Source organism: Lutjanus erythropterus, chromosome 17 (assembly GCF_056507025.1).
Source record: "Lutjanus erythropterus isolate fLutEry1 chromosome 17, fLutEry1.hap2, whole genome shotgun sequence".
NCBI lineage: Eukaryota > Metazoa > Chordata > Actinopteri > Lutjaniformes > Lutjanidae > Lutjanus > Lutjanus erythropterus.
The window spans coordinates 10,470,165-10,484,053 of record NC_139333.1 but is presented as its reverse complement, the minus strand read 5'-3'; the positions used below and the strand labels follow the sequence as shown (position 1 = coordinate 10,484,053).

The following is a 13,889-nucleotide window of genomic DNA, read 5'->3' as shown; positions in this document are numbered from 1 at the left end:
AAGCTTTTGCCTTTTGCTGCTCCTCGCTGTTCTGCTCTGCTCCATCCTTGCTCCCCTCCCGGTCGGGGGTTGGATAAAAGGAGGAGGCTTACGTCCTTGTGTCACTGTTCATGCCTTATTGTGCTTTAGGAATTCATGTGGATGAATCTGGGAGCCCGGAGGAGAGGCAGTCAGGAGATGGAACCTCCTTCCCCGAGTCCCCTGACCTCAGTCATGTAGGTATAACTGCAGCTTTTCAGCGCTAAGCTACTGAGCAACTGGCATAATGAAGGCTAGTTATGTTATGTGCGCTCTCTGGTCTCACATCATTTGAAGGTCTGCTCGTAATTACTGCAATTGAGCATGTGGGATTAAATTTGATTCTTGGCTGCAGTTAACCTGCAAATTGTTTCTAAAATGCTTGAAAGCGGCAGACCTTCAACGCAAATGTGTCACAGCGATTGTGTGCTAACCAGCTGATCATGCCCTCCACCCGTAGATGACAGGTGTGTACACGGAGCTGGAGAACGTGTACGCAGGGAAGAGCGTGCCGCCAGTGCAGGGTGGCTCCTCGGCAGAGCCCGAGGGCCCGGGACAGACTGAAGCCTACGGGCGCTCTCTCTCCCCCCTCACACTGCCCCCTCTCACAGGTACTCTGGGGCTGACACACACACACACACACACACACACACACACACACACACACACAATGTGCACATGCTTTCAGACATGCTTTCATCAGCGGCTAACAACCATGTGCCATTTAGGCATCATGCATTTGCAGAGTAAATTATTTAGATCAGATAACATATTTTGCAGGAGTGAAAAATGCATAAGTTTTGGCCTCGGTGGCACATGACTTGTCATGTCATTTTACACTGTAAATAAAAAAGTTGAGAAAACTCAAAATGTCTTAGTGGGTAACTGTCTTCACTTAATTTCTGATTTCTTAGTCAAAATCTACTCTCTAAGTTTTGAAATTAAATTTAAAAAAAGGTTTGCAGAACTATAATCTTTTGTTTTAGTTTATTTACTTTTCTTCTTTGGATGAAATTGAATCTTAAAGTTTTAGAAACCCACCAAAATTTTGTATCTTGAAAATTGTTCCCAGTGCGCTGTGAACCTGATTTGTCATTATTTGGATGCGTGAAAAAATATTAAATTATTAAACATTATCCCCTTTCACTTAAATTAGTTTACTCAAACATTTTTGAGATACATTTTTTTATGTTTTTAAAACTCACAGATTCAAGTTTTTCTCCAAAGAAAAGTAAATTATTTCAACAAAAGATTATTGGTCAGTAAAGCTTCTTTTTTTTTGGTTTATTTCAAAGGTTCAAAAGATAAAGTGTGGGCATGATTCAGAACTTATGAGTTATCACAACTTTTTTTCACAGTGCACATTTCCTGTATATACAAGCTGATGAATGAAGAAAACATTAAAGTGACTGGTAATGAAACAATGAGAATAGTTGACACTGGTTATTGGAGGAGCAGGTTGTTGCAGCCTTCTGGCTGTGGTGGATTTAATTTGTTTTTACCAGTCTGATGTGGACGTGGCACAGGAACCACTGATTTTTTAATGTGTTTAAGTTAGAACTCATTCTAATCCTACAATCTGTGTGTGCATATTGTAAACCTACAGTTTATCTTTGTGTTGCCATGGTAACCTGTCTGAAGAAAGGATCCCCAAGGCGACAACATGACCAAGAATGTCACAAATAGTTTCTTGAGGGAATAAGTAGCATCATATATAAGCCAAGTCCCCCAGTTATAAATTCTTAATGTAAACATCTGCAGCGTGAGCGTGAACGCCAACGCCAACTGTCCTTGTCCACAGGTAACCGTAAATCCGGCCTGTCCCTGTCATGGAAGGAGCCCCTCCCCACTCCTGTGTATGAGATCCACCACCAGAGCAGCGTGGACTCCAACCCCTACGTCAGCCTGGAGAGCCCCCCCGCCTCCCCTCAGCACTCGGACAGCGGCCCCAACACGCTGACTCGCCGCAAGAAGCTGTTCACCTTCTCCCGCCCACCCCGCAGTCGGGACACAGACAAGTTCCTGGACGCTCTGAGCGAGCAGCTCGGCCACCGGGTCACTCTGGTGGACGACTTTGTACCTGGGGAGAATGACTATGAAGAGGTGAGGAAGACCCGCCTCTAATTTACTGCATCATCAGCTACATGCGTACACATAGAGTCCATGCTTTGTTTAAATATGTAGGTATTTCAAGAGTTTTTAATGTGAAGTTTACACTGTTGTTATTATAGAGTATATGTTTTGATATCTTGTCATTCCTTGCTCCATGATACCTTGTATGGATTATGAGCATAAATTTGGTTATTCCTTTCACTGACCTGGGGACTGTGAGAGTTAGCAGTTATACATATTGCTACATATGGAGGTACATTTCAGCCAATCCTGTAAGTCATTATAATGACAAACTTTGTTAAAGTAATGGCTTAATACTTATTATTTTTGAGATACTAAATCATTATTTTTAGGTGCTAACTTGTTATTTTGTGACACTAATTTGTTATTTTGAGGTGACAATTCATTACGTTGAGATGCTAACTGTTTGTTTTGATCCTCCTTTTCATCATATTGGCTTCCATAGCTACAGGGGTTAGCTTAGCATTAGCTAAATGACCCAGAGTTCAGGGACAAGTTGCACTGCTGCACCAACAGTTGAGCGAAAGCGAATGTGTGGCTTAAACAAGAGTTTAAATAAGGAGGGACAAATCTGTAGGTCTGCTTTTAGACATAACATGTTGTTTCTCAACTCCTTTAGCTTTTTTAGATTTTTCATTGCCTCGCCATCTATAGCAAACAGGATCAATAAAGTTGCTAAATATGCTACTGGACGTTACCCGAGGCCGCTTCTTCGTGTTGTCCTCCCATCCCTCTGTGGTAGAAGGCAGAGGTATCATCACGTTATGTAACAAGCCGTGTTCCCACATCAGTTCATTCCCAAAAGGCTCTAAGAAAAGGGAGGAGACCAGTAACATACTGCCAAACTCTCACAGGTTCAGTGAAAGGAATAACTGAGCTCAACAATCATGCAAAGAATCATGAGGCTAGAAATAACGATGATGACAATTATTATTTCTGTTTTAAAATTTAATTTAAATATAAAAAATATATTTTTTATTAATTGTCACACCCCAGTTATATTGACGTAAAGAATTGAGATTGTGAACAAAGTGATGACCAGGCTCTATCTCCAGTAATATTTATGTTGTATACTCGACTGCCACAAGCTTTTAAATTCTATATATGTATTCATTACTTAACTGTAAACTGTTCACTCTGTCTTGTTTGTTCATGGTAACTATTTAAATGTCTCATGATTACTGTTTTACAACTTATTTGATGCTAAAATATGACATGTAGCAACTTTTACAGATAATCATACTGTTGTGCATTTGCTTATTATCAAATAATAATAAGCAAATTCACATTAGATTAAAGAGAATACGTTGTAGTGTTGCATGTTTACATTAGAGCAACTCTAATGTACGCTACAATGAACACTTGTGTCACATGAACAGATATATCAAGGTGGTTGTCATGGTTTCAGAAGAAGATTGGTGCCTGTAAGTAAAACGTGATCCTCGGTTATACAGTAGAGTTTAATTTTATCTGCCTATTTCTGAGTAGAAATCTTAAGGTTGTAATGGGGCGCTGGCTGACGTTAAACCATCAAACAAACGTGTTGCATCTTTGTCACATTTTGTGTTTGTCGTCTGGGAAATGGGGAGAACAAAAAGTTTACATAATTCACTGGGGTGCACGTGCTTTAAGGGGAAAGTGTGGATATTTAAAGTGGGGTTGTATGAGCTACTTATCCATAGTCAGTGTACTACCTGCAGTAGATGGTGGTCGGCACATCACCAGTTTGGAGAAGCAGCAGGAGTACTGACTGACTGACCATCTATAAATACTCAATACAACACCGCTTCAAATAATCCGAACTATCCCTTTAAAACTTGAAATTTTTTTAGTATTGCTTACAGTATTTTACAGTCAGCTTCACATTATTACATTACTTGTGTTCTATGAATAGATGGGTTGACATACTAATTATTTTTAAGTGCATGTGTGCTCAAATTAAGCAGTTATTTTATTTTGTTTTAATGTTTTTTATGTCTTTTCTGTTCCGTAAGTGTATAAAAAAGAATGACAATGCAGATGGATAAGCAACATAATAAAATGAAAAAAGGTATTTTTGAAGTGTTTTATTTGGATCTGATGGAGCTCCTCTCCTCCCTGCAGATGAGTTTCCAGGAAGACCAGGAAGTGGGCTTCATCCCCCGGCGGCTCAGCAGCGGCAGCAGTGAGGATCACAGTAGCAGCGACGAGGCCTCCTCTCCCTCCTACTCCTCAGAATCTGAACCCATCCCGCCACCTCCCGCCCAGAGCCCCCCGCCTCCCCCGCCTTTCCAGGCTCTGATCCCCCCTCCTGTTCAGTTCACTGACCCCCTGCCGCCGGTCCGCTTCTCCCCCGAACACGTACCCCGCAGCCGGATGCCCTTCCATCCCCACCACCCCATCATCCCTCCTCCCCCGCCCCCTCCACGGACCCTCTTGTCCAGCCGCTCCCCTCTACACAAAGTGCTCCCCACCAGAGAAGAAGCAGAGAAAAGTCACCAGCGCTTCCAGCCCGCCTCCACCCGCATCCCGCACCTCCACGCCACCACCGTGGTCTCCACCACCCTGCGCTCCCAGCCGTCCCGCCCCAGCTACCTCCCCCGGCAGCTCAGCCAGCCCCAGCCCATCCTCCAGCCGTCCCCCCAGCCGTCCCCTCAGCCGCTGAGACCGAGCCAGCTCGTCCTACAGAGGCACCACCAGCTCCACCACCAACACAGCTACCAGGGCCCGCTGCCGCCGTCCCTGCAGGATCACAGCCCGTCCCCGAGCCAAGGCCCCTCACTACACTCCCAGCCTCCGTCCTCTCACTCCACCCTCCCCAGTCACCCAAAAACCTATGAAACCCCACGGCAAGAGCACCAGTCACAACAGGTAACATCTTAAAACATGATGAGCGATGTAAAACATCACAAGCTTTTGTATCTTGGATTTTTTCTCCCTGGAATACAAGACACAAATATATGGAAATCCATTTCTGCCTGTAAAAGAAAAGAACATATTACAATGGGAGATCATAATTATGAGATAAAAGGTCAAAATGATGGGATAAAAAGTCAGAATTATAAAATATGAGATAATCATGATAAATAATATTTTTTTTATCTGATAATTACTTATAATTCTGACTTTTAACTTCATAATTTAGATTTTTCGTTCTCACAATTACTACATTTTATCTCTGATTTTTTTTTTTTTACTTTTTTTGATCTCATAGTCTCAAACTTTTTTATCTAATAATTGTAACTTTTTAACCCATAATATTGATTTTTTTAAATCTCATAATTATGACATTTTACCTCATAATTTTTGCCTTTTTTTTTATCTCATAGTTCTGCTCTTTAACTCATAATCTCATTATTATGACCATGTGGATGTTTTGTTTTTCTTTTACAGGCAGTAAATAGGTTTCCATATGAATAAACAGTAAAAAATCATGAAAGGTTAAAACACAGCGAGTGCAGCAGTGCGACAGCGCCTAGCAACAGAAGTGTCATAGAAAAAATCAAGAGCTGCCATCATACTTTAAAGCTTTGCTGCTATATTTGGCATCTCACAATATGTGCATTCAAATGGTAGACCATGAGTCTGACAGAACAAAAACCATACTGTGTGCTTTGGCAGTTCACCCGCTCAAGAGAACATAATAAAATCACATTAAAAGCAGTTAAAAGTATCTCTTTTTAAAAGGAGAGAAGGTAAAATCTCATGCAAACATCAACATCTGCTGAAACATCAGTGAGCCATATTGACTGTGATCACACCTAAGGTGGGTTGTCTTTAGGCCAAACCTAATTGGACATTCATTTTCCTACAACTGATGGAGAGAAAATGAACAACTCATGAGTGCATCAGATCCCCTGAGGTTTTGGCACATACTGGGGAGATGATTCACACCAGAGTTTGAATAAAAAAAAACTCCCTTGAAACTTTAGTTGTGAGCTTTTGTAGGTGTAGCTATGCAAGAACACACTGATTAAATATCTAGAGAAAAAAAAAAAAAACATTTCTTGATCTCCAAGGCACCTCCGCCCCCACCTCCACCTCTGCCCCCACCCTGTGAACCGCCTCCGCTGCCCAAGCCAGGTCATCACGCCTCGGACACCAACCACATGAGTGTGAAGAGGCTGCGCTGGGAGCAGGTGGAGAACTCTGAGGGAACCATATGGGGTCAGGTGAGCAGTGAACTCTGACTCCATTACATCAGTCTTAAGCCCTATTCACACAGGACTAATATTACCAGGGGAACGCGAGATTTAGAAATTACCTTTTGTGTATAGATGGTTTACAAACTAATTATCAGCCATTAACAGAAAAAAGTGTTACAAAATATCTGGTCCATCTCTCTATGTAATGATTTTAAAAGTTTACTAATTATTTGGTAATCATTAAAACTTAATGTAGTATATTAAGTGTTAAGTGATTTAATCAGAATGTCTCTTATCAGCTATGATATGACATATAATTTAGAATAATTATTTTATATAACACAAACTAATGACAAAAGAATAAATTATGTAATTAATAATAGAGTGAACATAATTAAATATCACTGCTCTCTTTAAAAGAAAAATAACTATTTAACTAAACCTTAATTGTTTATTTATTATTACGATCAAATTACTGTTTAATGATGGTTTTAATAAAGTATTACCCAGGTGCTGACTGCTGTTCAGCTGCAATTAAATTTCACACTTGCTCAGTTGTCTGACAACAGAAAAGAGATATTAAAAAAGAAACAATCATAAGATCATAAATCACAGAGATGTCAGTTTGTAGAGGACTAATATTATCTCAGGACCTCTGTGTTTTGTGAAATATGGTAGGTTATTTGCAGTGGAATTTTTATTTGACAAATTATAGACAGCAGATTCACACAGGATTGAGAGCACACACAGCCTCGCAATTATTACAAATTACTAGAGGTCCTCAGATAGCACTAGTACTCCCATGAGAACAGGGCTTTAGATGAAGCATGCATGATTCTGTCTGAAAAATCAAGTGTCTTTCATACAGTAAATACAGTAAACAGTAACTTTACTTGTGAATCTTCCCACCTTGGCTGCGAATTTTCTCACTCCTCCTACATTTCTGTTAAAAGACCTACTCATGCGCTCTGTTGTGTCTCCGATGAGTCATGAGACTTATTTTGTGTAAACAGAAAACATGGTGGATCTCATCTGCTCTTCTCTACCGAAAAATGTTTGACTTTTGTGTCCTGCTTTATAGCCCCATCAGACATGGATAAAGTGGGATATGTGTGTATATAAAAAGGCTTTTTTTAGACAGCTTCTTCTAGGTTACAAAGCCTCGACTGTGTCTGTGGAGAGTACTGAGTGTGTCCTTGTCTCTATGTTTAGCTCGGAGAGGATTCAGACTATGACAAGCTCACTGACATGGTGAAGTACTTGGACCTTGATCTTCACTTCGGGACTCAACGCAGACCCAGTAAGTGGTTGTTCGTTGTTCAATACGTCATGCTTAAAGTCATACAGACATAATATTACTGTGCATCCAAGGACGAGCTTACAGTCAAAGTGAATCTATGTGTTTATCTATTGACGTCTCCTGTTCTGTTTGTACCTTCACAGTTATGATGTTCACCATAACCTGTTTTGGAGCCGCTCCATTCGTCTGTTCATCAAATTCATTCTCCATAAGGCACCATTACCCCCCCACTCCTCAGCTGCTCAGTAATAACACAGCTCTGCCAGAGTACAAACACCTCTCTCTTATTTACTTTAGATATCTCACACATTTTGGCCTCTAGTGACTCAAATGGCAGAGCTGTGTTATTAAGCCATCGCTGTGTGTTTGTGTGAGTGTGTGTGTGTGTGTGTGTGTGCGTGCTGACCCCCGGTGCCTGGAGAACGCATCCTTACACTGTTTGTTGAAATTATCAGTCTCTCCTCCAGAGCCAGCCTTCTTGCCCGAGAACTTTAAAAAGAAAGACGTGGTGGAGATTCTGTCTCATAAGAAAGCCTACAACGCCTGTGAGTACCGTCAAAACATGGCTGCAGGCCGTACACACACGCACACCTGAAGGTCTGTGAGATTGCAGCTAAATAACACATATAACTGTGTTTCCAGATTGCTTTGAAGAGCCAAACTGGCTTGTTAAAATTTTACAAAAAAAAAAAAAAATTCTGCTTTTACAAGGTGCATCAGTGGGACTGATTTGTTAATCCTGAATGAAATTATCTTGAATGGTCTGCTCTTATTTTGAAATGAATGCTAAATGAACTGTGATCTGTCCAGTAAACAAGCTGGTAGTTCACAGTCTTAGCTCACTTGCTAACAATCCTAATTTGATCTCTTACCTCAGGCTACCTGTGGCAACTTTGTCCTTTTTTCTACACAGTGGACCACTTAACCAGTGGTCCGAGTTTATGCTGCTGGCTGTTGGTGTTTGCTGGTTTTTGCTGGTCAGGGGATACATGTGCATCCAAACCTGCATCCACAGCATCAGATGTTCACAATATGCTCTCGCTCCACTGATCATGTCACAATCTTTGAATGGGTTTATGCGTTTTTGCACACAGTTTCTCAAACACAGATTCAGCTAACATTTACTTCGCTTAATATTTTAACCTGTTTAAGTATAAGTAACTCTTCAGTATGAAAATTTAATTGTGATATTACATCAACAGATCATGGGGATTTTACAATAACATACATGTTCTCATTTCAGTCTTTCATTATAAGTTTAATAAAACAAGAAATTCGAATCTGAAAATTGCTTAGCGTACAGAGTTTTCCATAATACATCTTCCAGCTGACTGTCAGTTAGTTCGGTAGCACTTATGGGCTTGTTGCTATGACAACAGTTACAATTGGACTTTCGACAGCTTCGAAGAACCGAAAGATCCAGCCTTTTTTAAAAAAATTTTTTTGGGGCTTTTATGCTTTTAATCTATCAGCTCAAGATATGACAAGAAAAAGGGGGAGAGAGAGAGTCGGGGAACGACATGCAGAAAAAGGCCGTAGGTGGGAGTCGAACCCACAGCTGCTGCAGAGGATTCAGCTTCAGTAGATGAGACGAATGCTCCACCAACAGAGCTACCAGGCCACTTATCAGAAATGCTTTATTGATCCCCAGGGGGAAAATTGGTAATGTTACAGTTATGTAACAGTTATGTCAAATCTTCAACATGCTAATGTGGATAACTCAGTTATCTGTGTACGAAGAACAAACCCCGCGGCTCTTTTTATTATTATTCTGGTGATTGTATGAAGGATTTAGAGAACATAAAACTGTTGAAACATGCATTTAGCTGTTTTGCAAATGAAACACCTTTACCAATTTAAACTGTGGATGATGGGTTCATTTTCCTATGTAAGAAGGAATGTACTGTTGTTAATTAACTACATTTATACTGGGATTTTGGATTTATAATCAATTTGACACCACAGAAACATAGAAATATGAAAAATACACATCATCAGAGGGGGATGAAGGTTTTGAATTAAATCCTCCACATCTTCCTCTGTTTCCCTCCTCCTCCTCCTCCTCCTCCTCCTCCTCCTCCTCTCTGCAGCCATTCTTATCGCCCATCTGAAGCTCTCCACCTCTGAGCTGCGTCAGGTCTTGATGAACATGACCACCGACAGGCTGGAGCCCGCTCACATCAAGCAGCTGCTGCTCTACGCTCCCGACGACGACGAGGTCAAACAGTACGAGCAGTTTGACCAGGACCCGGCCAAACTGAGCGAGCCTGACCAGTTTATTTTCCAGGTACGGCCACAAAACTACTCCGAGGCGCGAGGTTAAAGTTTTAAAAAGCGAGATGGAACGATTTGAGTAAATGAGCGGTTCGCATGTTTTAGATGCTGATGGTGCCTGAGTATAAGACCCGTCTGCGGAGCCTCCACTTCAAGACGACTCTGCAGGAGAGGACGGAGGAGATGAAGGTTGCATTTGACTACATCTACAAGGCCTCAGTGGAGCTGAAGAGCAGCAAGAAACTGGCCAAAATCCTGGAGGTAAACATACAGAGCAGGAAAAGTTCGTGTTCTGAGTGGTAGACCGGCAGCTCCTATATCTGTGAAGTAAAATTATTGATTTTACCAATGAAGTTTGGTTGGTTTGGAGAGAGCCATATATAACGGTAAGTTCCTAAAACACGTTTTGTTGCTGCACTGCTCTGTGCTGGTGCTCCTCTTTGCTTCTCCTAACTGGGGCTGTGTCGCCATCTGCTGTAGAAAATGCACACTGACGATCAACAGCTACCTCAGACAACTCCACATCAAATAATCCAAACTGTCCCTGTAATAGTGGTTATTAAGTGCTTTTTTTTTGCCCACAGTTTGTACTTGCGATGGGGAATTACCTGAACAACGGCCAGCCCAAGAGCCACAGGACAACCAGTTTTAAGATCAACTTCTTAACCGAGGTGCATCATTGACACCTGTTCTTCAACCATGTTATGTCATTTTTACTTCCAGTCATTCATTCTTTCCTTCTGTTCCAGCTAAGCACGACCAAAACAGTGGACGGGAAATCCACCTTTCTGCACATTCTGGCCAAGTCTCTGTGCCAACACTTCCCAGAGCTGCTCAACTTTTCCAGAGACCTTACAACAGTGCCTCTGGCAGCCAAAGGTACGATGATGTTACAGCAGCAGAGCTCTTTAATAACTTTTCCTTCCTGAAAATCGTTTAGCAGCAGAATGTAGTCGTTCCATCCTGTTAAATGGTCATTTCTGTACAGTGCACAGTGTGCTGGTTGTCATGCAGACTGGCAGACTTAAGTAAAATCAGCAGATTTATGCTCCGTTTTAATGTGCATCCTTACAATAACCCAAGATAATGGTTCATATATTTTAACTGGATATTATAAAACCAGGCTCCTCATTGTTAAACATCTGATTTGCACATTTCCTTGCTGCTGTTTTACAATTATTCAACCGTGTACAGGTGTTCAATAACTGCTACTCATCAGCTCATATTTCTGTGCGACTCGTTCAGTGAACCAGAGGGCGATCACAGCAGAGCTGAGTGACCTTCACTCCACCATCCAGGACATCAGGACGGCCTGTCTCAAGATCCCGCCCACCTCTGAGGACCACTTCGCCTCCGTCATGAGCGTACGCTGACTGCGTTAAATATACAACACACATCAAACATCAAACTCCGCTCACTTTTTCATGGATGCTACTGATTGCTGTCATGTACTATCATTCATCATCATCATCATCATAAGCTACATAGTTTTGGAGATATCAGCTGTAGAGATGTCTGCCTTCTCTCAAATACATTAGAACTAGATGGCGCTCAGTTTGTGGTATTCAAATTGACAAAAGAAAATCCATTTGAAAGACTCAACATCAATGTCTCCTTCCAGAAATCATGACCTGGTTACTCAAGACAATCTGCAGACCTTGTTGTGAGCAGTTTCATGTAGGAACTACTTTCTTTTTACCGAACTACACCCGCCAAAAGTGCAAAAGGAGGTGTGCATCTACTCATGGAAAAAAAAATACATTTTTGGAACTTTAAGCTGAGTGCCATCTAGTTCTAATAAATTAAAGAGAAGGCAGACAACTCTATGGCCAATATCTCCAAAAACTTGGCAGCTTGGTGAAAAGCTCCTCTAGTCAGACATTAAACAGCTGTTTTCACAGGCTGAGTACAACTCTTCATGACAAGTATTCTGACTTTGATGTGTAAAAATCGGACCTCTTTAACCTGCATTTGCACCCACAGAGCTTTCTGGAGAACAGCCACCCTGCGATCCAGTCTCTCGAGTCCCTGCAGACCCGAGCGATGGAGGAGTTCGGCAAGGTGGCCTCCTACTTTGGAGAAGACAGCAAGACCACCAAAACCGAGGCCTTCTTCGGCATCTTTGCAGAGTTCATGTCCAAGTTTGAGGTGAGCTTCTTCAGCTGCGTGAACAGAACCAGCTCAGATAAATGTGACTCATTTTGAAAAGTGCAGTAGGTGTTTTGACAGATTCAAACCCCGCAAAACAATCAGGTATTCTGCTGGTGCTCTCACAGCGACTGACAGCAGCCTGCAGCTATGAAGTGATTAAGTGCTGCTGTCTGTGGAATAACCAAATGTGCTCTGACTCTGAAAATAATATGGTAAAATAAGCATAAATCAGATGAGACTGTGGGTTTTTATATCTTGCAGAGAGCTCTCAGTGAGACCCAGACTCCAGAAAACCCCAGAAGCCCCAGACTGTCTTCCCCTCTGGCCTGGTAGAGGCAAGAAATGTGGGTGGATGTCGGGCCAAACCGACAGGCCGGTCGGCTCCATTTTCACTCTGCTCTCCACAACCAAAGTGCCAAGATCACACACAGAGACACTCGAACCAACGGGAACAGAGACCACGTACGTCATCTATAGCAACCAGAGTGGAAACACACTGTATCTATGTGTAGATAATCACAGCAGTAAATGAGTGCCCCGTGTGCAGCGTTGCTGTTATTTCAGGTGCTGGGTAGCGCAGGAACATTCAGGTGTCCACAGGTCAACAAGAACTCACCGCACACTGACGTCTCAAACCAGTCTTTACTTTATTTACACCTCTTTTTAATAGAGATACATTAGAGAAACCACCTGTGTAGATTTGATTGCTCCAGTGCATCTTGATGCCACATTAACATGAGATGTAAGTAATGAAAACAACTGGTCTGAGTATTTACAGATTACTTACTATGTTTAATATATGACTATATAAAGTTTATATTTTCTATCAGATCATTATTTGAAAATTGTAAAGATTAAGCGTAGATGTAGGCTGACGACAGTTAATCTGGAATCAGGGTGATTCTGACGTGTAGTTTAGTTTAGAGTCAGGCTGAACTGCTCAGAGTGATCAGACTGTTCATAGAGTGGTGCACACACTGCCTCCCATACAGCAGGATTTCATTTCAAAGTAGAAGATATCCAGCATCACATATCCACGTTGCTGATCTAGACTTAGAGATGTGGTCATTCTCATCTAACCTACTGTGAATTTAAAGGGCAAAATATTATGGGAATGTTAATAAAATGTAAAAAAATAATAATGTTTCCTCATACAGCTAAAGTCAAAGTCATCCACACCCAGCCCTGGTTCACTTCTGTCCTTTGCAGTAAGCTACATGTCGCATTTCTAAATTATAAAAACTATGGAAGCAAATCGAGGCCATAAACAGATTAGATATCTGATTGTGAATTTCATTCATAATATAAACATTTTAATTATAGCAGTGAACATAGTACCATGTTTACATGGTTTGAATTCCCCTCTTTGAAGCTTCCAGTTGATCATTTCAAGTTGTGCAATTTAATTTAAATTTATTATTTTTTTTGTTTTGTTTTGTTTTTTCTTTTTAAATTTTTTAAGGCATCCAAAGTTGTATTAAGAATTGTAGGTGTTTTTGGATCTAAAAAGTCAAACAATCAGATTAAATTCAGAAACCAAAATCGAGCTAAAAAGATAAAGTTAATCAAAAGGAGCTTTACGTAAGACTTGGCCAACTGTCGAGTTCAGCTGTACACCTCTATCATATGGAAATGTACAGTCAAACATATTAACACTGTCACTAATTTATCCAATTAGCGAATTAGCTATTAGAAACTGTCACTAAATAGGCAACATTAGCTATTGCCTCTATTTCTATTTGTCTTTCTTTGCCACCAAACATGGTTTCTTGCAGCGCTACGTCTTTATGCTCTCATGTTGGACTGACGGCTGACTGGATGCTACAGTGACTCACTGTCACCTCTTGTGGTACAAAGTGATATTACAAGACAGGACGGGTGGAGGCTAG

The 13,889-nt window shown here is 41.2% G+C and overlaps 1 protein-coding gene across 1 annotated transcript in view; it reads left to right on the top strand.

Moving 5' to 3' along the window:
• Positions 1-13,288, top strand: part of grid2ipb (glutamate receptor, ionotropic, delta 2 (Grid2) interacting protein, b) — a 43,766-nt gene extending 30,478 nt beyond the window's left edge. Inside the window, exons 12-25 of the mRNA XM_084741474.1 lie at positions 130-215; positions 479-629; positions 1,820-2,121; positions 4,255-5,001; positions 6,150-6,302; positions 7,488-7,575; positions 8,043-8,120; positions 9,666-9,862; positions 9,955-10,110; positions 10,434-10,520; positions 10,599-10,728; positions 11,095-11,213; positions 11,833-11,997; positions 12,262-13,288. Of these exons, the coding sequence (XP_084597600.1) occupies positions 130-215; positions 479-629; positions 1,820-2,121; positions 4,255-5,001; positions 6,150-6,302; positions 7,488-7,575; positions 8,043-8,120; positions 9,666-9,862; positions 9,955-10,110; positions 10,434-10,520; positions 10,599-10,728; positions 11,095-11,213; positions 11,833-11,997; positions 12,262-12,333 (2,531 nt within the window). The 3' untranslated portion in view covers positions 12,334-13,288. The remainder of the gene's footprint in view (positions 1-129; positions 216-478; positions 630-1,819; positions 2,122-4,254; positions 5,002-6,149; positions 6,303-7,487; positions 7,576-8,042; positions 8,121-9,665; positions 9,863-9,954; positions 10,111-10,433; positions 10,521-10,598; positions 10,729-11,094; positions 11,214-11,832; positions 11,998-12,261) is intronic.
• The last annotated feature ends 601 nt before the right edge of the window (positions 13,289-13,889 follow it).